This window comes from Pezoporus wallicus, unplaced genomic scaffold (assembly GCF_028554395.1).
Source record: "Pezoporus wallicus isolate ANWC-B61680 ecotype Strahan unplaced genomic scaffold, APGP_CSIRO_Pwel_v1 contig_6999, whole genome shotgun sequence".
In the NCBI taxonomy this organism is placed as follows: Eukaryota; Metazoa; Chordata; class Aves; order Psittaciformes; family Psittacidae; genus Pezoporus; species Pezoporus wallicus.
Window position 1 is genome coordinate 180219 of NW_026640180.1, and position 26741 is coordinate 206959.

The window sequence follows — 26741 nt, forward strand, 5'->3', positions numbered from 1 at the left end:
TATTCACCACTTGCAGGATCTCTTTAATACAAACAAAGTGTTTGGAGACTGTTGCCCCTTTTCTCTCAGCCAAGGAGACTGATATGTCCTGCGGGACCCAGACCCACACAAGTCTGTGCTCCTGACACACAATCCTGCATAGCCAAGCAGCATGGAAGACCTGCAGGTCAGAGTGGACTGATAAGGAAAGGGAAGTGAGGCTGTAGCCAAACACAAGATGATGAAATACCAGCAGCAGCCCAATGGAAAGAGAAGAAACAATACAAGGTGAAATGTGCCCCATGGCTCATGGTGGGCACCAGAGACCCTTGACCAGCTTTGCCCAACTTCAGTATACGGTGAGTCATTGGTTAACTCATTTGCTTGGTCTCTGAGTGATAAGATAGGTTAGGACCTGGCCTTAGCAATTGGGTTGTATGCAAAAGTGTGGTGATTCCTGTTTCCTCAGCTCTAAACCAAATAAACAGCCGCCAAAAGAATATTCTACTCACAATGATAGGGATGGTGTTGGCTCTAGAGAGGATCTGCTTGACCAAGCGATACCTGTCATACAATGGCTTCATCACCTGTCGTTCATTTTTGGTAACCTAAAAAGGCAAAAGAAGAGAGATCCATGAAGCTTGCAGCAGATACTCCATTCCTTAATGCATGTGCCTCTGATTGCTACTAGGCAGAGAGGGCTTGAAGGGGATTTCATGAAGGTGAGAGATTAGCAGCATTAGCCCTGAAACTGGTCATGCAAGTGCTTGTGTAGGTCACTGCATCTGTTCCAGGTGCCAGATGAAGAAGCACCAGAGCTTTGGCGCATCTTGTAATGTGGCTGTATGAGGCAGACAGTTTAAATGACCAACTCAGGAAATCACGTATCCACAGCAAAAAATGAACTGTAAAGGCAGTGGTCTGTGCTTGCAATCATGTCTACCATCTCAAGGCAAAACATGAGGTTTCCCACCCCTATTCTTGTGGCCGGGACCTCAGAGGCAGTGTTTATGACCCCTGAAAAGAAAAAGGAGCTGCAATGACTAGATACTGCAATGTAAGGAGACTTTCCCAGGGTAACTTAAACTACAGATTTCACAAAAGCTGACTTTCCAGCTTTCCTATTCCTCCTGATTTCCCATCCAAGCCAGCAGTTCTTCATCTTTTTAACTCCCTAGCCTTGCCCTCCACCTCTCCTCCCAGTAACCCTGCTGGGGAGAAGCTACCAGAGATTTGAGAAGGATGAAGGTGCTAGAGCTGCATGGCATAGAGAAGACAGAATGTTGTAATGCCACCCCAAGCCTTCCTTACATTATTCTGTCCCTAACTCCACTTGTGCTTCCTCCTCAGTTTAAGAGCATTACAAACTGTGAGTGTTCATTTCTGGTTTTCTTTCAGATCCAAGCTAGACCAAAAATTTCAGCAATACTGACTGTGCAGGAGAAGGGAAGACCTCACAGACAGTAGCTAGTGTGTGGAAGAAAGGCCTGTTCAACTACATACTAGTGAGAAAGCTTGGTGTTATTTCTTCAATGTTTTCTTATAGCAGAGTTAAAAAACCAAGCAAATAAAATACTCAGCAGAACCAAGCTGATCATCATCTTTCTTTGTATTCAGGAGTGTCTGACCCACATCCTATGACTGTCCTTCCATTAAACCTTTTGTCTAACTTTAGATTATAAAGCTCTTATGAGAGGAAGCTTTAACTGATTCTGATGTCATGCCTATCTTCCTCAAGGCTTTTTACTGCTGCTAGTCACCAAAGCATCTGAATGGCTGCCATATAAAAATCAACATCAGCAGTGTAAACTCTAGGGAGCTTTGCACAGTCTCCCTTTCTATAAGAGAAATAGGAGGAGAGGGAACACAGCTTGAGACAGGGAGAAAATTTTAAAAGCAACTGTCTGCAGTTGACTTTCACTGGAATAAGCTTTCTAAAGCTTTCACATCCTCCCTCCATAGCAGGAGAGGTTGTGGGTTTGCAAGGGGCAGAACAGGTGTAACTACTGCCAGGAGTGGGACTGGCTGGGATGAACACTAAGAATCTGGAGATAACACCTTCCTCCTGATAACTATGCCTGTTTCTTATGTTGGGAGCAGATGAATAGGGAGGAAGAATGAGGAAGACCTTTTGATTCCTCTCTGGGTTCAGTGCAAACATCCCAAATGCTGGTAAGAGGCATACAGATGGGCAGTCTGAGCTCTAGGGCCTGTTTGTCCCCCACTTCTGAAGCACAGGCTGGCCTCAACACCTGACAGCTTCAAGCTGGCTGTTCGTTGACTAAGCAGCTCACATGGATTAGAGGGATGTGAGCAGTATCAAACAATTCACTCAGCCCTCTCTGTACTGAGTTTTGTGTTGATGTATCTGCATTCACTTTCACTGGCTAGCAAGTTGCCTCCAACTTTGGACACTTCTATGCAAACAATCAAGAACACAACTGGAGAAACTGGGTAGCCTATATATATCAATATATATAATTCCTAGCTTTACTAGGTTAGCAGTTAATAGGACAGGAGGCACAGCACTGCTGTTGGCTCATACAGTCTCTGTGACTTAAAAAGACTATGCTGAGGCTTAGGCTGAGAACCAAACCTTCAATTAACAAAATTTCAAAGTCAATAAATAGCAGTGCTCTGTACAGAAAAATAAACATAAGCCTTGGAATGGGCAAAAAGTCTGTAGGTTATGTTGAAGAATGTAAAAATTAAAATACACACATCGGTGTCTGAGTATCAGTATGGAGAAAGAACGAAGGTAATTAATTTAGGCATTGGGAGTTAAGGATATGGGGCTTGACTCAGCCTTTCAGACTTACACTACTGATTTACAGCACTCTTAACTGAGAGAAAACGTGGAGCACATGGCCAAACTGTCTCACTAGGTAAACATAAGTAATACCAGCAAAACCTGAGTATATTTTGGGAGAACATCAAAATGCAAAAAGACTGTTGGAATAATAGAGCCTTTGACACAACACTGGGGCACACTCTACATGGCAAAAGAGCAGCAGCTGAGCAGTAGACCACTGCTTGCATTGTTAAAGCTGCTCAAGAATTTCTGCAGAGATGAAATTTTTGGCTTAACTAAAACAGTTCAGTTCCACCTTTTCAGGTTCATCTTTAACTGGTGCAGAAAGACCCAGTTGCACAATAAATCCGAGCTCCATTGTTTTTCTTGTTTAGTTAAATATCTTTAAGAAAAAAAACCAACTTGGCTGAACTATCCCCATTCTCCTCAAGCTCTCAGTACTTTTCCACTGCTGCAGTGCCAGGAGCTGGGAACAGAAAAAGCTGATCAGCTGCAGTCTTCCTTGCCATGCAGTTCAGTGTTGCTAGGTATAGACTGCTTACTTAAAAACAAATTGAAAAGCAGTTGTATAAATAAAGCATCAGAAAGAGGAGAAAGAATAAAGATACACTGACAAGTTAGGCTCTGGACTTGATTTCTTTTTAAACAGATTTAATTAAGTTTACTTCAAGATGCCACCTGTTGATTTATGTGATTGTAAAAGCAGCAAAAGCAAACTGTGTCTCATGAAGAAGAGAGGGAAGGTGAAGTGGATTCCCTTATGTTGGCCTTTCTCTATTTTACACAAGAATAAAACTGCATGTCCTCTCACTCAACTTTGCTGTTTTCAGTTTCTGGCATATATGATTATACATTATTAGCACTTCATGAAGGCATTTAAAAAAATTAGTGAGCTTTTCTTAAAACAATGGACAAAAGATGAAATAATTCAGGAGCAAAAGGAGGAGATCAGAATCCCTTGTGGCAGCAGAATGACAGATTTGTCAGCTGCACTCATCAAGCACTCCTTATAAGCAGTAATTTGCTGCTCCCAAGCCACTGCTCAAGGGATTAGCAACACTCGGAAACTAAGTTACTTTACCTATCAGTTGGTAGCAAAGATAATAATGTAATCAGTGAAAGAGGAGGAGGGATTCATGCAACTTGAAGTGGCCTGGAAGCCACCATGTCTCTGCCACAGCAGGGATCAATAGGATACAACACTTAATTTTCTATCTTCACAAATAATTTTTCTCTGTTAAGACTGAATGTACAAGAAACCTCATGTCCTTTGCTTTCACTGGCACATGGGAAAAAAAACATTTGTTTTTCAGGAGAGAAATGAAATCTCCTCTCAATTTATGCTGTACTACAGCTATCTGCCAAGCCTAGCGCTGTGTGCAGACATCAGCTTGCTGAGAACAGACTCCTCAGTAATAGCACTTGCGAAGGATCAGGGAGGTGGATTAGAAGATGCACGTGTGGTTTGAACAGCAAGAAGTTCTAGTGACTGTGACATCAAAGGAGCATTAAGGGGATTATTTACCACAGACAAAACATACCAAGGTGTACTCTGAAATAAACCCACTGCTTTACATACCGGTCTGCCATGAATGCTTTCATAATACAGCAAAGCTTTTTGTAGAGCCACTTTTTCGGCTGCTATCTGATCTCTTGTCATGTCCTGTGAAAAGTGGCACAGAGAGAGAGAAGAAGAAAAAAACCCCCAGAGTTAGATTCCTGGACTCAATACTGTTTTGTGGCATAACCGTAGTAATGACATTTTGCCATTAATGTGTTGAAGACTCATCCCTGCTTTCCAGTACTCTTTTCCCACCTATACTGCAAAAGAGACTGTTAACATGAATGGCACCCTCTGCACAATGCAGTCAGATTAAAAACAAACTTTGCATATGAAGGTATTCTACATACATAATGGGAATTTATCAACTATCAGTATGCTTTAAAAAAAAAAACAGTATGCAACTTTTAATGATGGTGGCTCTTTTTCAGTGAAGTTCCAAAGTGTAAATTCTACAACAAAACAAATGATCTTTTTCTCCTAATCTGAGACAAGCTGCAGTATCTCTTGCAAAGCTTGCCATCTTTGCTTTGACTGCCACAAACATACTTTACCATAAACTAAAGTGCAGTCAGACTGTTTCCTTCTGCCAGTTCTGCTGTGAAAAGCTCTGGCAGACAGGCTGAGGGGACCTAGCCAAAGAAAGGGCAGACAGTTGGAGACTTCCTTAAGTTTGCCAGAGTTTCCCCATTGAACTTGCCTGACACTGAGCCTTCTCTCCCTAACACAGCACCAAATACTATCACAGACCCTCTTTAAAGGCCAGGCTGTGGATTCTTGCTACTATCAGAGAAGAGCCAAACACACATTGTTTGCATAATCATCTTCTGCAGATCTAGTAAACAAAGACAACGCTGTGTGCCCCTCTCTTGCAAAGCACTGGACAGTTTACATGTCAGCAGACTCAAGGACTTCACTTACAGGGCTGCCCAAACCTCAGACACAAAGACCTTCCGGCTGATAACCCTCAGAGATTACAGCAGCTAGCAGAGCTCAATGTGAAACTCTGAAGAGTAGCAATAAAATGCCCTGAAAGAAGAGCATTCAGCTGTGGAGTGAACTAGAAGGAAACAGATACCCGATCTCCAGAATCACTGGAAGACTCAGAATTTGTTAAAAGCCTTTGGAAATAACAACAGAAATAGCCAAATACAGGGCAGGAAACACTGCAGTAATTCAGAAATGTTGCTTGGAATATACAAGGATCAGAGAAAGAACATACGATGACATTCAACAGAAACTGAGCTCTGGAAAAAAAAGAAGTCGGATACTAAAAGCAGAGGAAAGAAACCAATGCAAGTGAGCCAGGCGTAAACGTTGTAGACTTTGTGACAAAATGTAGAAGGCATTTCACAAGAAGGCTTTCGTAAGTTACTGTGCAGCCAAGAGTTACCTACTTGTAGCTAAAGGCCTAAATCTGGTCTCTCTACATTGTACCTTAATGTCTTCAGGTCGGTTTGTCTCTGTTCGTTTTTCTTGAAGCTTCTTCTGGATAGAATCAAGGGTTGCTTCCACGGCAGGCTTGGCAGATTTATCTGACAGGTCTTGTTTCTTGTCATCGTCCTTTTCAAGCTGAGAGCCGAAGCTCTTGGGGAGCGTGTTGCTCCGCTGACGCACAACAGGGCCAAGGTCCTCTTCTGATATCTTCAGTTTTGACTCTAAACAGGGACATTTGGGGGAAGATGAGTAATTCTTCTTTTTTAAAATGTGATATATGATTGCACCTAACATCAGATTTAAACGGGGCAGAGTTCAGCTGCCCCCCAAAGGTGTGTCAGTGACTGCTCACCTTTAAGTTGCTTTCGGAATTTGGCCAAATCATTTGTCCATTTGAGCACTTCAGGGTTGGCTGCTTTGTCGCTGTGGGAAGGCTGGGAGGAAAGAACAGTCATGCTGAATCTGTGTTAAACCAACAAGAGAGACTCACTGAAACAAGCATGTGTCACAAAGAGGTACAACAGAATTTGGATCCAGCACAGAGCATGGGCACTGGCTTCTGAATGGCATCTGCATACTCCTGACCATATTGTTTTGAACCTTGCTTTAATTGCTGCTGCCTGTCACAACACTGTCTGTTAGGGGCATTATGAGATTAACTTTCTTTTTAGAAAACACAAAATTGTTGATGGCAGACATTGAGTTGTAGGAGTGGCTCAGAAGGAGAGATGCACATTGGAATCCTTGTGTCTACTGCTTCCTAACAAGAGGGCACCTCCAAAGTAGAGGAAGCCTAGCATAAACAGCTTGAGAAGTGTTAGAAAGTGTGTATCCAAAAGATCTTTCACATCCAAAGACACCAAAATAACCCAAATGCTAAGCTACAGCAAGCTCTGAGCACTTCTCCCACCCTTTTCTACTGTAGGAAAGATCCTTTCAGTACAAACCTTTGTGGTTTAGATCACCAACAAAGATGCACACATGTAGAGCTTTAGCTCCTTAAAAAGCTTTCTGTGCATCGGAAGGGCACGTCAGGAATAATTAGAGTACAGTACACTGCTACTGCTTAGCAGCACTTGACTGTGGCTTCTTGCTCAGGAGTAAAGGCGGCTGCTCTCTCTCCTCTGCAATGCGCTGGTGTCCTGGGATTACCATCATTCTAATGAGATACGTAACTGTGCTTCCCATAACCTGAATTTAAATAGGCAAACAAACAAAACACAGCTATTCCTACACACTGAGTGTGTGCTTTTTGGCACACTGTCTTAGCAGTGATCAAAATCCTATGAGTTCATTAGACTGTCTCTTGTGCTGCACTGATTGCACCTAATGCCTGGAATGTTAATTTGTTTGGTGAGGATGCATTCTCCTTTTTGGGGTAGCAGCTCTTTTTTTTTTTTTTTTTAGTTTTTATTTTTTCTTATAAAAGCTTTAAAGATTCCTGTATGTCTGACAGACTTCCCTGATGTCCCTTCCCTTTGTTGCTCAGGCATACCTCTCCATACAAATGCTTAATTCCTATAGACTCACTCTGTATTTCCTCTCCTCTTCAAATTTTTCCTCAAACCTCCTGATCTTTTTCTTCAATCCCTGAATCCTCCGAGTGAGTTGTGCAGGCGTAAGGTCCTCTCTGTCATCTTCATAAGATCCCAAAGATGAACTTCGCCTCCTACCAAGAACAAAGATTGCAGAAAGCTTATCCAAACAGCCACAGGCCAGTCTCCCAGAAGTGAGAATGCTATGTTGCTACTCTGTAATGACAGCACAAGATGCTCTAGCAGCCTCTTTCAGCAACACCAACTCCCTAGATATTAATTCACAAACCCACAGACAAATAGTTTACCAAGAACTTTTCTAAAAGCATGTTTCCCATCTGTAGAAACAAGGACCTAACACAGCATAGCTATCTGGCATGTGTGATCCAAAGAGATGTTGCTTGATGCAACTGTATAAACCCTTTACAGCTAAGTGGTGGAGTCAGCACAGACAAATCACAACCCACCTCATGAAGGAATGAGAATTGGGAGGGGAAGGAGGCACTTCTGTATCATCCAGGTACTGTTGGCTCTGCCCATAGGCATAGAAGCGAGGGGACAGCATAGGATCGCTGTCCTCATCCAGAAGCTGGCGAATTAAGCGACCGGCCTGTGGGGAAAGGCGAGCCTCATCTGAGTCTAAGCCGTCTCGCTGCCACGAGGAAAGAGCAGGGATGGGCTCTGGGAACAGTAAGACAAAGGCTGGTTTTATCGTTTTTGTTTTACATGTACAACAGACACCAGGCAAATTTTCTACTGAACCCTGACCCGTTTGCTGGACTGCGATTCCTTGTTGTCAGGCATTCTCTGGGTCATTACTTTCATCTGCCCAGGGTGCAAAGCAATGTAAAGTATTGCTTGTCTACAATGGGTACTCTAACTAAACACAAATAACCTCCTAGGTGCAACAGAAAACTGTACCCAAAAGTTGGTCAGTAATTGCCACAGACTGACACCAAATGAAGCTATCACCAGCCAGCACCCTTGAAGAAAAAAATATGCTGGACAAGAAAGATTTCTTGGCACACAGCAGTACAAAAGAGACAACTGGATTACAAGAGGATTCTTTCTCAGTTTCAGGATGTACAAACGCTGTAAACGAACAGCGTATTAGTTGTCCCCCTGTAGCTTTCAGCACTCCAACACAGCCCTGTCACCTGCTGTTAGAAATTCAAAGGTAAGGAGTAAGCATAGATTCTTCTGGTCTGCAAAGGAAAAGGTGTCTCACATTACTACCAGTTCCACGGGGTGCCTAGCCTGTAAATTAACAATGATGGCAATATGATCTGAGTTTCCCCCTTTTCTCTTTCACGTACAATCCTCCTGCTTAACAGTATGGCAATCTAAAGAGCTGGAAGCAAAAGCAGTGTTCTACAGGGAGATGGGGGAGTGGGAGAGAAAGAGAAACCCAACTTAGCATTGCTGATTAGCACAATGGAGTCCACAGAAAGCAATCGCCTCAATCTTGTGATCACTCCCTCCAGATGCCATAAGGAGTCTAACATTTTCTGTTCAGATAGTTTACTAAGCTGATCTGCATGCTCCTACTTAGCACCACAGGATTAGACAGTTTAAGAGCCAGGCTTTGAACTTATAAATCTAACAAATAGTTCTAGAGTCAAGTAAGAAAACAAAAACCTTATAGAAAGTTCCCAGACCAGTAGCACAGCTGTGGATTCATTATTTCCAGCGCCTAGTGCAGAAGAATAGGCATTCTTCTTTCATGAAGGGCCTTTTGAAGTTATCAATTTTTGAAAAAAAAGCACCATTTCCCTTTTCTGAACAAGGTTAACATTTTCATAGCTCAGAATGGATTGCATGCTGCTTAATATTCCCTCCCATGCATCACTTGGACAGCACAAGACCATCCACAATTCAGTTATGACAGGTGCAGTGGTATTTCGCCTGTACATAGCATCAAACAATGCTGTCCTCCTCTTCCCTTGTTCTTTAGCACAGGAATATAAATAGCATGCCTCTGCTTAGAGGTTGGTGCTGCATGCAAACTGGTAAGTTGCTCTAAAAAGGGATGGCTGGAGGTTTTTGCGTAAGAACCTCTTGCAGGTGTTGTGATAAGTGAAGCATATACAAGCCTGGCTTGCACAGGCTACTTTGATGAGGTGTGCAAGTCCCAAGTGCCTGTCAGTCGTTTTATCACAGATTGAAAAGCTTATGCAGCCTGCACTTTTCTCAGCTAATTTCTGAAACATGAGTTCTTTCTAATCTGCGTTCAACCTTGGCAGTTCCTAACACCTGAAATGTTTTCCTCAAGGATTCTGATAAGAAGGAAGGTGAAATGAAGGGCAAACGCTGCAGACAAACTGCGACACTGTGGTGTCGCATGCTTCCCTGAATCGCTCACAATTTCAGGAAGGCCCTCACAAGATCTCTTGTAGTAAAATAAAGGCTAATAACACAATAGGAACAAATTTGATATATTTGACTAGCAGGAATGAGGTTAAGTGAAGCATACAATTATTGCAGACATCTTTCATTTCCAGTTTTTGGAATACACTCTTACTCCCAAACAAAATTTGCTCTTGGAAATTGTTAAATCACATCTCCATGGAATTTACATAAACGGAATAAACTTAGCAGAAATCAGGAGCATATTTAGTAGTAGCTAAATTAAGCTTCTACACCAGCTAACAAAGCCACTATTAATCATGCACAGTGCATGTGACTTTGTCCCAAGGTGGATTTATATACCAGATAGCATGCAACATTCAGGGAACTGAGGTGGCTCAAAGAACCTCTGATCAAACCCCCAAAGACAATAAAGCACTTAATGCAAGCTAATGGAGACTGAAGTATGTGTACTTTCTACTTCGTTGATTTCAAAACACTGCCCCAAAATAGAAACTCACATTCCAAAGGAGAAAATTGTTAAAAAGGAGAGGGGGAAAAGTCCCCAAAGAAAAAAAATCTGAGACTTAACAGAAGAAATGGCTGCTACAGAAAATCAGCTGGTGTTAACCCTTGCTCCTGGAAGGCCTGACTCCATGGGTAACTTCCTTCCCTTGCTGACTGTAAGTATTTAGAAGAAAAATACCATCTGCACGCAAAGTGGATAATTCCCCTGAAAATAACACAGTTAAGGAACATATTTAGGTATGTAGAATTACAGATTTTATCTACATTAGATCAGGAAGTGGACCAGAGCTGTAGTCCAACTGCCTTCTCTCTCATACTGGGCAAGTGCCAAGTGCTTTAGCTGGAGCACTGGAATTGATGGATTGCACAAATATACAGGAACCTGCTAAGGGTAAGCTGACACTTTTTCTGACAGTGCACGAACAATCAATTCCTGTTTAACAGAATACATATCTTCTGTTACTAATTCATCCAAGATAGCATCAAAGCGTTGAGCCTTTTCTGAAGGCTCCTAAATTCCCAGACTTAATGGTTCAAGTTTGAAGTATCTGCTATCAAGATTAATGTTGTCACCCTTTACCCTTTCTGCTAATTGAAGAATAAATTCTCAATAAAGAATGCAAATGTTTCACCTTCTTTTGATATTGAATTGACAGAGCAGTTACCCTTCTGTCATCTTGTCTTGAACAGATCTCTCCTGCTCCGAGAAAACTCTGTTTCCTAGTAATCTTCACATTCTTTCCATGTACTATTCCCCTCCCCCCCTTTTCCATTATGACAAGCTTTCATGAAAAAAGCAAATAATTTGGGAATACCATGGCTGTACTAGTGCACAGAAAGGGTGAATAATGTTCTATTTCTTGGTCTGACTCTTAACGCGATTCTTTTAGGTATCCCTTTTCTATATAGAAGACAAATATGCTGGTATTGAGCTTGCAGCTCTTCAGAAGTGCTGCACTCCCTCTCAAAATCCCACAACCAGCTAATCTTTCAACAAAGCTGTCAGCCATCTGTCAGGTGCTGCTCTGCAGAACTCTGTAGGCACACATATGCCTGTGGCAATACAACCTCTCTGCCAACCTGCTGCATAGAGGGCTGGAGATATTAATAATCCTGCATCACGCAAGAAGGAAGACAGATACATTGTACGAAACTGGTGCATTACGGATGAGCTCCAAGCCATCTAGCTGACAAAACCTGACTTTTTTTATCATTACATTGTGAATTTGCCACAGGGTTACTGGGGGCTGCAGGACCAACAGAGTGGTGCCCACACACACATCCCACCTGAGCTGCAGCTGGCAAAATGCTGCAGGCATCTCCTGGTTTCCTCTCTGCAGCCACACAGCTGATGTATGCTGCTAACACTGCTTTTACACACACTCATCTGACAAACAAAGGAGGCCAAATCTTAGCTGCTGTAAACCAAAGCAGGTCTGGAGGGATTAAAAAGTCTACACTAATTACAACACCTGAGGTCCTGGTATTAAATCCCAGTCAAAAGACTCCTCTTAAAGGCCTCTCATAATGCTGTGAATAAAGCAATTTAAAACTCCAAAACATTCACTAGCTCAGTAACCACCTATTTTAGTCATTTTATAAATAACTGTTTGAAAACATCCTTGTTTGAATACATCAGCAGGTATTCTTCCTATTTATGTAGATCAAAAAGAATGGCCAAAATAAAATGCTACCATGCCTTTTCAGTTAGTGAGATGACACATCTCTCAGCTAAAGCAAGCCAACTTTCTATTCTGTTTATCACATAATGTCATAATAAACAATGAAAAAAAAATTTAAAAATATCAAAGGTATAAAATAAAATCAGTAAACAATGCAATTATTCTTTTCTACATACGGCAATAAAAATGCATTGCGTTTCATCACCTTTTGATTTCTTACCCGAGGGTTACACACAAATACATTGATACATCTAAGTCCACTGTGTTGAAAAAAAGAAATCTAAATGCAGCTTCCCTGTTGTTATACTGTTTGGATTTTCTTTATTTATTTACTTATTTATGTTAAATGGGAAAGCATCAATTAGTCAGTGCAGAAACCATTTGTAGATCAGCTTCACCCTCAGGGTCTCAGCGCTGCAACACCTGAGTTCTCAACACTGAGAACTCAAATTGTGTTTTAAACTTCTACTTTTATTATTTATTTTTTCTTTAAGCTTAGAAGTCTGCAGAAAAAATGTCTGCTGATTGTTTCATAAGTGTTTTTTACTGCAAACTCTGCTTGAAGTCTCATCTATGGAACTTCTTTTAAAGTGTTAGAAATCAGGCGACGTAGGCAGCAATCACACACATCGCATCGATTTACTGAACTGCCTATTCAGCTCCAAGCTGCTGACAGGACCAGCCTCTGTTACGGAGAGCAACATACTTGCAGATTTTCCTTGAGGGCAGGATAGCAAGTTCTGGGCTTGAATTAGAAACATTTGGTAAGAAATCTGCACAATAGCACTGGATTGTGAGAGAACACTCTGTCCTTCTTGCTCAGGGCACTGGATTCAAACATAATCCACAACAATTAAAAACCTTTGCAATGGAAGTAGCTCTGAAAGCACTTGCTCACAAGGCATCTCAGCTGGCCCTGGCTGACTTAGCAGGCAAGCCCAGCAGTCAGACACCCCAGTTCTCACCAACAGCTCAGTTCACACCCAGCCCTAGAATAAAACTATTTGATTTGCACGCACAAAATGCACACTAGTAAAATAATCCTCTTGTGCTATGAGAAATGCACCCAGGCAAGCATTCAGCACTTGAATTTGGCTGGGGCACACAAGGCAGATGCAGAAGGTGGGCACATGGCGCAGCATAAGCCTATGCACTAGATGAAGCAGGAAGCCAACTTCTCTGTCCTCTCTCTGCTCAGCTTTAAGGGAACATATCCCGAATGAAGAAGTACAGCAAATTTCTCCTCTTGTGTACAGATTTGACTGTGTGGTGAACCTTAGAAAAACAAAAACGAAATAATCCAGTAAAAGTTACTCCTAGCACAACATAAAAGGCAGGGGGACCCTGCCAACTCACCTGGTACCAGTTATCTTTGCCCCTGAACAAGGGCTTTTAAGGCAGCTCTGGTCTTAACATGATGGATAGCCTGCCTGAGTGACAAATAAAAGCTAATCAGTAGGCAAGGTTGTCTTGTGTAATTTTGTGCCCATTCTCCACTGCTCTTTCTTGATATCTGACTGGAGACAGTGACAGCTACAGCTGAAGGCAGCTCCTCAACCTGTAATCGTTCTCGCAAGACACTTGCGGTTAGTTGCCCTGATCACTAGGTGCTCCCTATCCCTTTCAGTATGATACAGAGAATCCTGTTCCCAAAAGTCAGCTCAGCTATGTGCTGGATGAATGGGTAGCTTACCGAGAGATGGACCTACCAAATTTTCTAGAGCTCACACTGTGCCAAATGTTACTGCATTTGGAGACACAGTCCTTTCCCTTTTCACTGGGAATGCAACCTGAGCTGCAGCATGGATGCTGAAGAATTGTGTGAAGGTTTGAGTGATGCAGGCTGGCTGGCAGGGGAAGGGAGGATGCCCTGGTTGCTAGAGCTGTGGATGGGTGATAAAACCCTGCCTTGCAAAGCCAGTCTCATTGACAGACTCTGCCGTTACCTGCAAAAGTCTGAGAGTTTACATTAAGCTCTTCCCCCCCCTGGTTGCTGCAAGCTTGATTTCACATCCACAGCTAGGAAAGACTCGGTGTCTCCTTGCCGAGACACAGAAGGCACCATTTTCCTGCTCTTTGATCTGCGTCAACAAAATGGTGATTCTGGAAGGCATGTATTTTAGAGGACATCTCTCTCACCATAGACAGCTGATTCTTTTGCAACTGCCCACCTCCCCCTCTTGCGAAATACATGTGAACAGACCAGAGGAAGGAAGAATCAGAGAGCAGCACTCTTCAAGCACAGTCACACATGCTCATAATCCTGTGTCATACTTACAGGGCAGGAAAGCTAGAATCCAAACATAATAGCATGTCTACAAAGAAGTACAACTTATTTCATATGATGAGAAAGCCTCTGGCAGACAGAAAGGAGCTGTGTACTCCCCTTCATGCATTCATATGACTCCAATTAGTAATCCAGGAAGAAAAAAAAAGTCATTATTTCCAAAGGTTCACAAGACTGCTGAAGCCACACATCACCTCTGAGAACACAGACATGCTCACCCTGGCTTGAGACCCTGCAGGCCAATGCTAATTAGCACTTCAGCAAACACATAAGGCTTCCAAGGCCTCCTGGGAGCCCTTCCATGGCCCTTTGATCAGCCACGCTGCATGTTTAGTGATACCACCTAGGGAATCCCCGCCTAGCGAGCAAGTAAAGAAATTCTCTCCTGTCCATGATGACTAGTTGCCCGGCTGAACCAAAGGTAGCCATGGCCATGGGTTTACTTCACTCACTCACGCCCAAAGCATCATAACTACTCCCCTCCTAGAGGGAAAGGTAAAATATACTAGGTCATGTATGCTGTGGAAGCTGAAGCAGAGGATGTAACTTCTCAGTGTACCTCAGAGATTGTTCTTTTTGAGCAGTAAATTAGTTACACATTTTCCTTCTCTTGCTTTATTGAAATACCATACTCGCATTTTCCTGTTTCTTCCCTGTCAAAGCCCTTCTCTTTCACTCCTAAAGCACAAACTAACAGAAGAATTCTTGCTTGTACACATACACAGTAACTGGAAAATGGTTTGATCCTGGAAGTGCTAGGACACCTTAAAGTCATCTCAATTTCAAATGAAATTGAGGTTCATGGCACCCAGAGAATCTTCCCAGATTTCCCACTCTTAAGTCAGTGCAAACAGCCAACCAAGCATGCACTCTGGAGACAAGAGCTAAGAAACAGTATTGAAATAACTTAAACTACATGCAATTTAACACTGCTGTTCAAGCTGGTGATCAGATTTTTTTTACAGCATACATAGAAGTTGTTGCTTGTAAGAGCCATCAAAAGACACAGTAGCAGATAGACAGCCTTTTTTCCAGCTGTGCTTTTCAGATCCAAAACATTATTTCCGAACACTGACTGAAGTGGATAGCAGAAAGAAGGAAGTTCTTTCTGGACTGGGGAATACAGAGTTTCTTTGAAGTGTAGGGCAGTCTAGCTTAATACTTGAGTAACCAGCTGCCAAGAAATAAGCTATCCTGAAACACTAAGGGACTTAACAGTACTAAACAGCACATGAAATTAACTTCAAGAATAAAACAATTAATTTTCTTCCTATAAGTGACAATAGAATTAGTACCCATCCAGTATTTTGCTTCCAGTTTCACCAAACTTTCAGTTCCATATTCAGACAAAACTGCTTTCCTGTTATTTTTGTCAAGGGAACACAGTAACATGATATACCCACCCCACTCAGTTTTCCCTACTCTCTCTCTCATTTCACTCATACAACCAGCCATCACACAATCCTACCTTCCCAGTTGTTGTCATCACATAGTGCTGTCAAATCCAGCTGAGGCACTTCTGACACAAAGCTGTTTTCCTGTTCATCAGCATCTTGATTTCTTTGCAACTTGTTTTCAGGAATGCCTGGATGCTCTTGAATCTTCATACTTGAAGTCAGCTGTATTCCCATACACCCACAGAATGAGAGAGAAAGAAAAAATGTTTCAGGAGGCAGAGGAGGTAAAAAAAACCAAAACCTCCAGTCACAGCAGCAGTAAGCTCATGCCTTTAGCTAAAAAGATTCAAACAAACAGACCCTGATGTTTCCAGTTCCAAATTCAAATCCCCTGCTCAGTGACCCCTATGTACTAATTGCTCACTCACACTGGTAAAAACATCCTTCCATCTGCCTTTCTTGAATTTTTCCTTCTTTAGAAAGCCACTGCAAGTTCCTGAGACTGCCTGCCCTGACAACTGCATGCAGATTAAAAAGCCTCAAGTAATAATCGACTGGGATGAAAAGGGAGGGAGGAAGGCAGGGAGAAAAGGAAGGGGGGGGGTGGGGTGGGGTGTGCTGCGTACACTTCCTATAGGAGCAGAACTCCTTCGAGCAACAACAAAAATGCTGCTGCCGTTGTAAGGCTGTAGCAATATGGTGTCTTCTAAAAAGCAGGCACTGGAGCTCCTGAGGTAGCAGCCGCAGACAGCAAGCAGTGCAGGCTACGTACACGAATGCTCTCATGCAAGCTGTGCTGGCTCAGATCAATTAGTGCCAGCTAAGCTGTGCTGGCTGCACATTCCCCGATTTCCTGTGGTTGTTTTCTAGCTGGGCGTGGGGAGAGCAGAACTATTTATGGAGGAGCTCTGGGTATTAAAGCAGTGTTGCGCAAATCCAAATGGCAGTGGGGTTTGGCATCTTGGCTGGAAGCAGTGTGGACTCTGGGAAAAAGCCAAAAAATTCACACAAGCATCCAATGACTTAGAAGGAAAAGAAAAAAAAAAAGCAGAATGCCGTCAAGTAAATGATTCATCATTTAGCACTACCTGGAAGTAACTGCTGTTTGTCTCACCACTATTACCCCTGCACATACCACACGTTGTGTGCATTTATGCAGAAATCACTGCCGTTCCCCCAATCAGATACACAGTGCGCGTGTCCAAAACAGTGCTTGATGACACGAGCAGTTTTGTCACTCTAGAACAAATCAGCTGTAATGCCTCACAGAGGGCAGCAGGGAAAAGGAAGTGTAAAGCACGTACATAAACATGCAGTGTGATATGTACAAACCTACCAACAAACACAGAGCTATCCGAATAGACAGCATAACATTACTACATAAACTATTTGATCTTGTTAAGAAAAGCTTAGGCATAATTCTCTCAAATGTAGTCTAGCAGGTAAACAACATGCAGATTTGCCCCCTGCAGGTATTTTGATTAATTAGCAATCTGCATATGCTGATGTGTGAAGAAAACGGGCCTGAAGAAAATAACTGGCACATTTGAATATATTTTACTTGTGAATCCAGAAGCATGGCCAAACTGTACTAAATCAATAGCCTTAATACATGCCACTAAAGCACACTTAATTTTTTTCATCTGCATAAAGCTAACAATGTGTGTGTTTGGGTCTTGTTTTTTGTTGTTTTTTGGTTTTTTTTGTTTTCCCTTTGAACAGAGAAAAACAAGTAAGCTTCATGTAGAGAGGGGAAAAAACCTGCCCAGCAGACAAAACATACAAATGTTTTTATCTGGATTCAGTCCCATCAATCCCTGTGATTGGACAGAGTGCTGGATAATCTCATCCCCCTTTCCCACGAAAAGCTGGACCAGGTGATCTTCTGAGTTCCCTTCCAACCTGGGCTGTTCTACAGCTCTAAAAACCTGGGTGGTGAACACTGTAAAGAGTGTTGTGCATTGTATTTGTATAAGGTTTGTATTTCCTTTTCATTTCAGTAAATCACCTCTTTGAAACATTATAACAAAAGGAAACACTAGATGACAGTTTGCCAAGCAGCAATAACTCGTACAGTTTGACACTAAATCTGATTCCAAATGTGTTTATTGTGAGAGCTTTATGTGGAAAAATGCTAATTCACCATTCAATACCTTTTAAGCTGCTTCCAGGTTGGGAGGACTTAGATATTTCTTTAAGGACTAGTAACAAATTTCTTGCCAGGATCTAGTCAGCATACATTACAGAGAGACTGGTCAGTGGCCAGAAACAGGCAGACTTCTACATTTACTGAAGAACAAACTGTACCAGCTGATAAACTGCATTTAAATTGCCAGCATGGTATTTTAAAGCTGAAAGACATAAAGCAATAACTTTCAAAATAGGGGCTATTTTTAACTACGTTAAGAAGTGTGAACAGAGGAACCTATCTACATTTTAACGATTTCAAAGGAAGCAACCTGAAAATACCATCTCACCACCACCACTGATACTAATTACAGTTAAATGTCTTTCCATGAGGTGTGTGCAATTTCCAGACTTATTAAGGCTCTTAAATAACATCTGGAGCAGATATAAAGGCACTTCCCAGATGGGTAAACATTTTCATTACAGATATATTAGAAAGATCATATCTATGTCTTCTTCCTTCTAAAGCCACTCCAGTTCTTGGAAACACTTAAAAGCTGTTTAAAAACAGGCCTGTGCTGTGCCCACAGCCAGTTCCTCTCCTGTCCTTGCTCACTGATGCAGTCCCTAATACAATGAATAAATCATCAGGCGTTCTGAAAAACAATGGTGATACAAACCCAGGAGACTCCAGAAAGCAGATGTTTAACCTTCTTTGCATAATGCTCCAAACCCATAGAGTGGTAGATAATTCAGTATTCCCACTGTTTATTTTCCTATTTGTTTTTCTGATGCCACTAATCACCAACCTCCTAGACAAAAATCCAGTACGGGGAACTACTGCGCTTTAGGTATGGATCCCCCTCAATTTCTTACAAACCAAAGGGACAGCAAGATGATGATCTCAGTAGCAGTTGACAGTCACAGTGCACTGCAGATATTACATACATAGCCACAACACCCCCCCCAAAAAAAAACCAAAACCCCACCCTAAAAAAACCCCAAACAAACAACTTCAAACTAAGCACCTGAGTTCTGCTTTTTAGAAGCTCCTTCTGCCCCATGCTTTGCAGGTACCAGTAACTACAGGTCTAAGTAACTTGGGGATATTCTCCCTGCTCCAAAGGAAGGAGCATAAGGAGTAGCTCAAGCAGCTAGGAATAAATGGCAACAGAAGGATCTTTGAATTCTGATCAGGGAGTTGTATTCTGTTCAATTACATGTGGATTCAAACCAATTTTATTTAAAAGGCTTGCTTTCCCTACATCTGATCATCCATTACAACCACTAGCAGGAAGCTTCCTTAAGCACCTTTTGTAATACAATCTGATGCAAGAACGAAGCCATTCTGCTCACTTCCTCCTGAGTCACACCAATCCCCCTCTACACTTGTTGCTTAAACACCCTTCCCTTATCAAAACCTGTGTTTTTCAAATCACAGTCTATATCCTGGAGCTTAGCTACTTCCAAGGTCAGATTATGAAGGCTACAGAAGCACTGAAAACAAACTCAGGACATGTATTTAGAGTTTTTTTTTACTGCCTCATGGAGACCCAAGACTGCACAACTGGTAACCATGACAAATTCAAAATATCTTTGCTAGTATCTTCAGACTGGAGACAGGGTGAGAAAGAGAGTAAGAAAGTCCCTGCCCTTCCTCATCCTGAATGAGTTGTTTGTTACTAAAGGTATGTCTTTAAGCTGCCCTAAGCAAAAGGCTTATAAGGGACAAGGAATGTAAAATTACCCTACAGGAATGTAACATTTTCTTGACCTTGTAATTCCTATATAATACGATCTCTGGTTAAGGCCACATCTTCTCCTGCAATTTAAATTGTAAATTTTAAAGCTCTTGCTAAAAAGTTTACTTTAAGACAACGATTTCATACTCAAATATACCTCTCCCAGACTAATTTAAAAGCTTAATGGGAGTATTGTGTGGCATGGCAGTGACAGCACCTTCTCCACACGCAAGCCAGTACGTGAGGGACAAGGTGTTGCAAAATCCAAGCTCCAGAAAACACAACAGCTTACAAGCAAGTGCTGGGTCACTGGGGATTACTATCCTGTGGGAGCAAAGTAGGAGATTCATCTAAGCCCAGTCAGAGTGGTGATCAAAGGCAGCACTGAACACCCCTTGCAGAGGTAACATATTTCAGTGTCCCATGAACTTCTGCAGCTACAACACGGCTGGTCAAAGCACAGCTGGTAGCAAGTAATCTTTTACCTTTCTTGCTAAATGGAAATGATACCTATCAGAAATGAAGCCTTTCAAGGCAAAAAAATGTCATAGCGGCTTTTTTTTGTAAAAAAACCCAACAAACCACAAGAGGAGGCTAGTTTAAGAATACTGTCAGCCTCAGTTAACTCTAGATGGCCAGAGAAAACAGGCATTGTCCACAGCTGTTTTACTGTGCTCCTCTAAAACGGGTGCACAACTGAGGCAGAGGTGCTTCAGATAACTCTCCCCAGTGTTATAAATGCTTAGCTGTCTAGAAGTGTTTCAAGCAAACCTACATGAACCAGTGACTGCAAACCCACCTAAACCAACCTAAATCTTTGCTTTGCTGAACAGTTAGATGAAAAACACCATGAAGTGAAGGCAGGAGGTGCTTGTTGAGCAGAAACTGAAAGTTGGGGAAAAAACTGTCACCCACAATGTCACGTCTCCCCTCCTGACATCCATCCCAACCACCAACCTTAGGAAAGAAGCAGAAGATTATCCAGTTTTCTAAGACAAATGAATCACAGACACCGATGTTCAAAGGTAACAGGCTGCATTGGGAAATCATAAACAAAAGGCCAAAGGATTTTAGAGAAATGAAGAGAGACAAGCTAATCTTACTACCCTGGGAGATAACCAGTCACACACCCTGTTTGCAATGATTAGTAAGGGAACTTTGTGTTACTTAAACCAAAGCGCTAACTTCAGTGACACTTCCCTTTTTGGCAAGGAGGGTTTGAAGGGAGTGAAGCAAATGCTTTCAGACTCCTCAGTGATTGAGATGCTCCCTGAATTATGTAAGTAAAAAGCAGAATGAAGGAAAAGGAAAAGCAAATGCTAACAGCATTTCTCTAGGAGAAACAAAATTGTACAGAACTATATGCCTCACTACTTGTTTCTACTCAATAAAAAGCCCATTTAGAGACCACAAAACTGAAACGTAAAACCCAAAAAATACCAACCTGAGAGTGCCTGAAAAAAACCTCATCGTTTTCACTTTCTTTGCTACAAAAAAACAAAACAAAAACAAACCAACATATTACAAATACAAAACCAGACTTGCCTTGTAACAAAAACAAGCAGGACTTCTACACACACAGGTTTTTAGGTGCTAGCTACTGCTGCACACTTACTAATTCATTCAGTAAACGATGGGACACTCTGGGCTACAGCACTTCAGGCTGATAAACTATGCATTTTTGCTTCCTCTCAGGAGCTATTTATGAAAAATACGTCATTTAATTCCAGTGCTCTTAATCCAAACCAATACAGCTCTCCCAACAAACGTTAACTGTGGAGGGAATTGTCACCTCAGTCAAGCAGAGTGGGGCTGTTACAGCACTTGTAGAAGACGGAAACACAAAGGGCTGTACTCCCAACCAAGAAGCTGGGTGAGACCGGCCCTGCGGTCACCTGTGTGGAGCTTGCTGGTTCAAGTGGCTCACAGCTGACTGCTTTCCAAGTCTGCACCATCAGCATCTTCAGTGCTTTTCCTAACAGGCTGGGAGAAGAATCTTGGTGGCGTATGCTACTGAGCAGAGCCAACACAACATATATAGTGCCTCCATACCATCCTACTAATACAGTGGGTAATGCTGTTCTGCAGCATAACTGACATGCTTATAGCCTGTGGTGGAAGATCTCTTAGGCTGTACTAAAAACACAGGGAAAATAAAACATATATATATTAAAAAAAAAAAATCACCTTTCTTCAGATAAAATTTCCATGTCATCAGGTTCTGTTCTGTCTAGAGGCCTGGATGAGCTAAAGCTTTCCATACTCTGTAATACAGTAAATGTTAAAGCAGTAAAATACATAAGAGAAACAGATTCAAGCTGTAGGCCAGTAAACAGATCAAATAAAGAAGCATCAACCAGGACTCCTAGAAACAAGGCAACAAGCAGAGTCCTGCCTGCTGCACATTTATAACAAACCCCGCATTTTATTGCCCACAACCTGCCAAAAAACAACAGCTGCTCACTGCTTTATCTTTCATCAGACAACCTCTGTTGTCTGTCTAACAGAATTATGCTGCATAGTACCCTGCCAGTTCCCATATTTGCAGACTGACAGGCTGAGCTTGAGAGTGATTCTGTGGTACGTACAAGTCCTGAAAGAGCAGGTACCAACACCTGTAGCATCTTTCCAGCAGAACTCCTTATGCTTATCTTAGAAAAAACTTCCCTTCTCAGCCAAACCCTTCCCTAGTTTCCTCTTAAATGGGCAGAACAATGCAAGAGACTGCCATATGCAAGAGATAATGATAACTTGTGCTAAAATATGAATGCAGGGCAAGAAATTCAACTGGTTATGACAACTTGTTCCGAAATTTGTCTTGGCTACCATTAGGAACTTTAACATTGTTGTCCTCTAAGAGCCTGAGAGAGCACTGTGAAGACAAGTCATGTTGCCACTTTGGGCACATGTCCAGGAGGTTTTCTACCCTGTTTTTTGAGAAAGTCCCTCTTAAATAGGAGCAAGTCAGACAGTAGAATGGAATGTGGTTCTTGCCCCAGCCCCTGGAACTGTGTGCACAGACTTCCTGGGGCAGTCACAACCCCCTCTCACTTGCTACACCTCCAGCCCCATAAGGTGACACAGCCCAGGCATTCCAGCATTGCTTAATGTGATTCTTCAAGTCCTACTGGTACCTGGTTACCATGTTTCTGTAATGCATTTACAAGCTTTTAATACTCTGTGGTTGGTTTGTGGAACTGACAATTTTTCCACCTCCGACTTACACTTTTGAGTCAGATGCAATTAGACAGCTAAGAGGAAAGCTTCCATGCACTGTCCTACACGCTCTTTCATGCTTTGAAAAGTGGGAAGGTTCAGAAAAAAGTGCCTAAGAAGATACATCACAAATATGTTTACAGGATGAAGGCCTATTAGCAAATGTTAAGGTGCAGGTTATGTCCTTTGATACTCCAAGTAGGTAGTCTAATTTGTGTCATTATCTGACGTGTAAAGATGTAGCCAAAAGAAAGCTAAGCCATCACATATCCTGCTGGCAGTTTCTGAAATGCAAGTATGAAATAAACACACTCATGAAAACGTAAAAAGTAGCCTTTGCTCTTCAAAATGAACAGCATCATGCTCTCTGCAAGCTATTTCATAACAATACTCCTAGTTGACAATCCCCCTATGATGCTTTCTGTAGCAAAGTAAGCAAGAAGCACACTGATGGTCATGTTGGTCAAAGGGCTTTTTGTGTTAGGTTAGTCTATTTTATGTTCCTTTCAGTCTCTGCCTCTCAATGGGAGGCAAAGTCCACTGGACACAGGTAGGTTTGAGGATATTTCTTCTGGGCATGTTTTAGGACTTTATGATTGTTTTTCAGGTCCACAACAAAAGTAGACACTTCTGTCAATCCTTCCCAAATCCCAAGTCAAATTCTCATTTACATTTAAACTGCTTCACACTCCACAAGTACAGAGAAGAGGTGCAGAAAAGAGTGTAAGCACTTGACCTTTACCTGTCTTAAAGTGCATTGCTGCAAGCAAAGACACAGAGTGTGTCTATCTCACTGTGCTTTCATGAAGTATCACGTGAGAAGGTTACTGATACTGAGCACTAAATCTAAGCACAGCCTAAAATTTTTAGCAGCATGCATTCTTTTTATCACAAAGGAAGCCAAATTAGCCTCTCTCTAGAATCAATGCAGAGCGTAAGGGCACTAGATCAATTCAATTTTGTGAACTAAACAAAATGAGTCCCAACACAGTATCATACTAAGAAGAACTCATAGCAGTCTCTAAAACTTACTCAAGTACAACTGAAGGAAACACCCTATAGCTTGGAAGGACAGTCTTTTCCCACAGCTTTCACTGTTACTAGCTGTGGTGCCATGCACAGGGATGCATAACACTTCTGCCACTGTAAGCGGACCCTGCATTGAAGCATGGTACAGTTTCTCAGCTGCTGACACTATAATCTGTGTTTCATTTGGTTGAGAAGAAAGCTTATTTCAGTTTTATTCTACAGCATGTAAAAGTTGGCAAACTATCTTCTACTGTGAAGGTTGTACAAGAATATGCTGGGCAAATTCCACAGTATTCCAGATTTTTAGGACATTATATCAGTGCCATTTACCTCCTCCACCAAAGTTAGCTAGAGGGATCACCTTTTGGATCAACACACTAAAGTGTTTTGCAAATTGCAGTAACACACAGACTTTAGGGAAAAGGCATAAAACACCTTTGTCATCTTGTTATCAAGTCGTCACTTGCCATCTACAGTTTCAGAACTTAGGAGAAATATAAAAATAAACTTGACCTGAACATATGAAACTGTCTGAAGTTCCAACCCCCTTGCAAGACTTTTGAAAGAAAGAAGACTTACTTCCTTTTTCTCTTTCCAAACATGCTTCTCTGAATTCAGACAAAAAAAGCAAAAAGTTGTGGAAAGAAAAAACGACTATAGTAAGAGGATCATAGCAGAAATACAGCTTCTCAGCTGCTTCATCACAAAGGCTGTAAGTGCGGAATCCAGTGTTCCCCATAGTCCAAAACAGCCACTTATGCTTGTACTGCAGGCAAAAATGACTACTCAAGGGAACCAGACGTGCAGAGAAATTAAAAAGACACTTTCCTATTCTAGTCCTAGGTGTCAAATAGTGCAGCATGTCAGCTTACCACAGGACTGTCCTGGTTGTCATTAAGCTCCGAGAGCTTGGTGCTGGATTTCTGCCGTTTTGGTTTATTCCTTTCACTAAGATATCCGGAGCTGTTGTCTTGTAATTTTTCTACTTCTTGAGCAGCTAGAATACAGTCTTCAAGACTGCTGAATCCAGAGGGAATGTTTTCTTTGTTGATGACTTCCCTAAAAAGAAAAGGGATGTTACAACAAGAGCTTGTTTAAAACACTCTCCCGCTACATTTATGGTAGCAATAGAGAAATACATTATGCTGACTGGTGCAGTTCCAGCAACATCACCTACGCCCTATGAAACCAGTATCTCTGGTTCTTCCTACTGCAGCAAACAACACACACGGTGCAATGCTAAATCCCACTGAGGAGTGAAAGCCACGTGTATGTATCTCAGGTGAGAAACTATGAGGATCAATGTTTGGGACTTGATTCACTTCCCACTAAAGTCAACACAGAGAATCATATTGAGCTGGACTAGCTCCTGGCTGTCTGTGGTATTTTTATAGAGAATACACAGTGTATTTTCCTTTGAGACACGTGCTTTCAATTTAAGAAACTGATTCACAGCTGTGGTCCAAGGATCTCCTTTGGCGCATGACAGCGCATAATCGACCTCCTTACTCATATTGTTAAATGTAAGAGCATTTTGGAATTGAGCGGTACTTTAGCTAAAAGCTCAATTCCTATTTAGGAATTACACAGAACAGAAAAGGGAATGCATCTCTGCAACAGCAACACAACTGCTAGGACAGAGAACTGTGCTGCTACGTTGGAAGTGGGACAGGCAGCCTTAAGTCAGCACGTGATGCTGGGACTCTGGACTCTGGACTAGCAGGGTTTGTGTCTTTTTTCCAGAAGCCTGGTGTGTGGCTTATCTTGCTCTGCACAATTAGTCTGCTGGGTCCTTCAGCATGCAGTTGTTTCTTCAGAGCCTGTTTAGTAGTCTTCTCTCTACTTTATACAATAATGAAGACACATACATAACACATTAGGGCAACAGGGGAAGCACAGCGCATCTCATTCTTCATCATCCTACCTTGCCAGAGGCTAAATGCAGGCTGCTTATACTTGACACTGAAACTGGGATGTTTGCTAACTGTTGTATGTGTGGCTGCCTTGTACAGTGCTGTGCAACTCCAAAGCCTGCTTTCACAAACATCAGGAGAATTTATCTAGATTTGTACAGGTGGGACAAGAAACCAGTTACTCCGTAGTATCTGGACAGTGCCAGCATGGAAAAGAAAACCAGAAAGTTTCAACAATTTTCTAGATCATGAACCTCTAGGTTTTGTTCGTGGAAGGGAAATACAAAAAGGTATTATAAATCTATGATTAAACTTCAAAGATAATATATTTGCTTTTGTGGAAGCTTTTATAACCTTCTGAGCAGATCAATTACATATACACAGCCTGCAGATCATGTAGCCTGCAAAGCCTGGGAGTTCACCTATGTGTTTTTGTGATAAACACTCTTCCTGTCTGAAGTCCCATCTTGTGACATTACAAATCCTCTTGTGATCACCACAAGGCAAGGAGATGAAATCACTGACAATCAAAACAACAGTGACAACTGAAAGACATTTTGAAAGGAATTCCCAATTTTGATAATTCATGGAAAGGAGTTCCAGCAATCTGACCTAAGGGAACCAGGGAAAACAATTTGAATCCTAGCCAGCATTCAAAACTTCCGACGTGCTTTAAATCCTCGGCTCCAGCTGAACCTAAACAACTGTGTCAACCATGTGCAAAGGTGGCTCTATAATGCACTGTTGAAAAGAAGCCCTGCAGTACTATATGCTTCCAAACACGTACGCTAGCCAGTCTCTGACCTACTTACCTGAGAAGCCTGTCAGCAGGGCTACTAAACAAGAAAAACTACTTCAGAGCTGCTGCCAGATACTTTGGTGACCTGCAAGTGCTAATTTCCCAGTCCACCTTCACAGCATATTTTCAGTCACTATGTAAATGGATTTTTATAACCATGGATTTTTTTTTACAACAGTAGCATTGATAAATTTCTGTGAAATGACATGGCTGCAATATTAACATGAGGTTATGCACCTGTATAAAAGTGGCTTTATATAGGAATGTGCAGATCCAATAGGACGTGGGGAATTCAGCACCCAGGAGAAAACCCTCAGAGACTAGATGTTATTTTGGAATATAACTTGAAAT

The 26741-nt window shown here is 41.9% G+C and overlaps 1 protein-coding gene across 10 annotated transcripts in view; it reads right to left on the reverse strand.

Annotated features, from left to right (window-relative positions):
* Nucleotides 1-26741, reverse strand: part of FAM13A (family with sequence similarity 13 member A) — a 132944-nt gene that overhangs the window by 10927 nt on the left and 95276 nt on the right. For 9 of the 10 annotated variants that reach the window (XM_057418011.1, XM_057418006.1, XM_057418010.1 and 6 more), the window contains 10 exons: nt 24551-24737; nt 21621-21697; nt 20878-20920; nt 15636-15786; nt 7792-8005; nt 7320-7458; nt 6142-6223; nt 5790-6010; nt 4371-4454; nt 492-587 (listed from right to left, as the gene is read on the reverse strand). In XM_057418011.1, coding sequence (XP_057273994.1) covers nt 492-587; nt 4371-4454; nt 5790-6010; nt 6142-6223; nt 7320-7458; nt 7792-8005; nt 15636-15786; nt 20878-20920; nt 21621-21697; nt 24551-24737 — 1294 coding nt within the window. The remainder of the gene's footprint in view (nt 1-491; nt 588-4370; nt 4455-5789; nt 6011-6141; nt 6224-7319; nt 7459-7791; nt 8006-15635; nt 15787-20877; nt 20921-21620; nt 21698-24550; nt 24738-26741) is intronic. The other variant, XM_057418008.1, reaches the window with a different exon arrangement.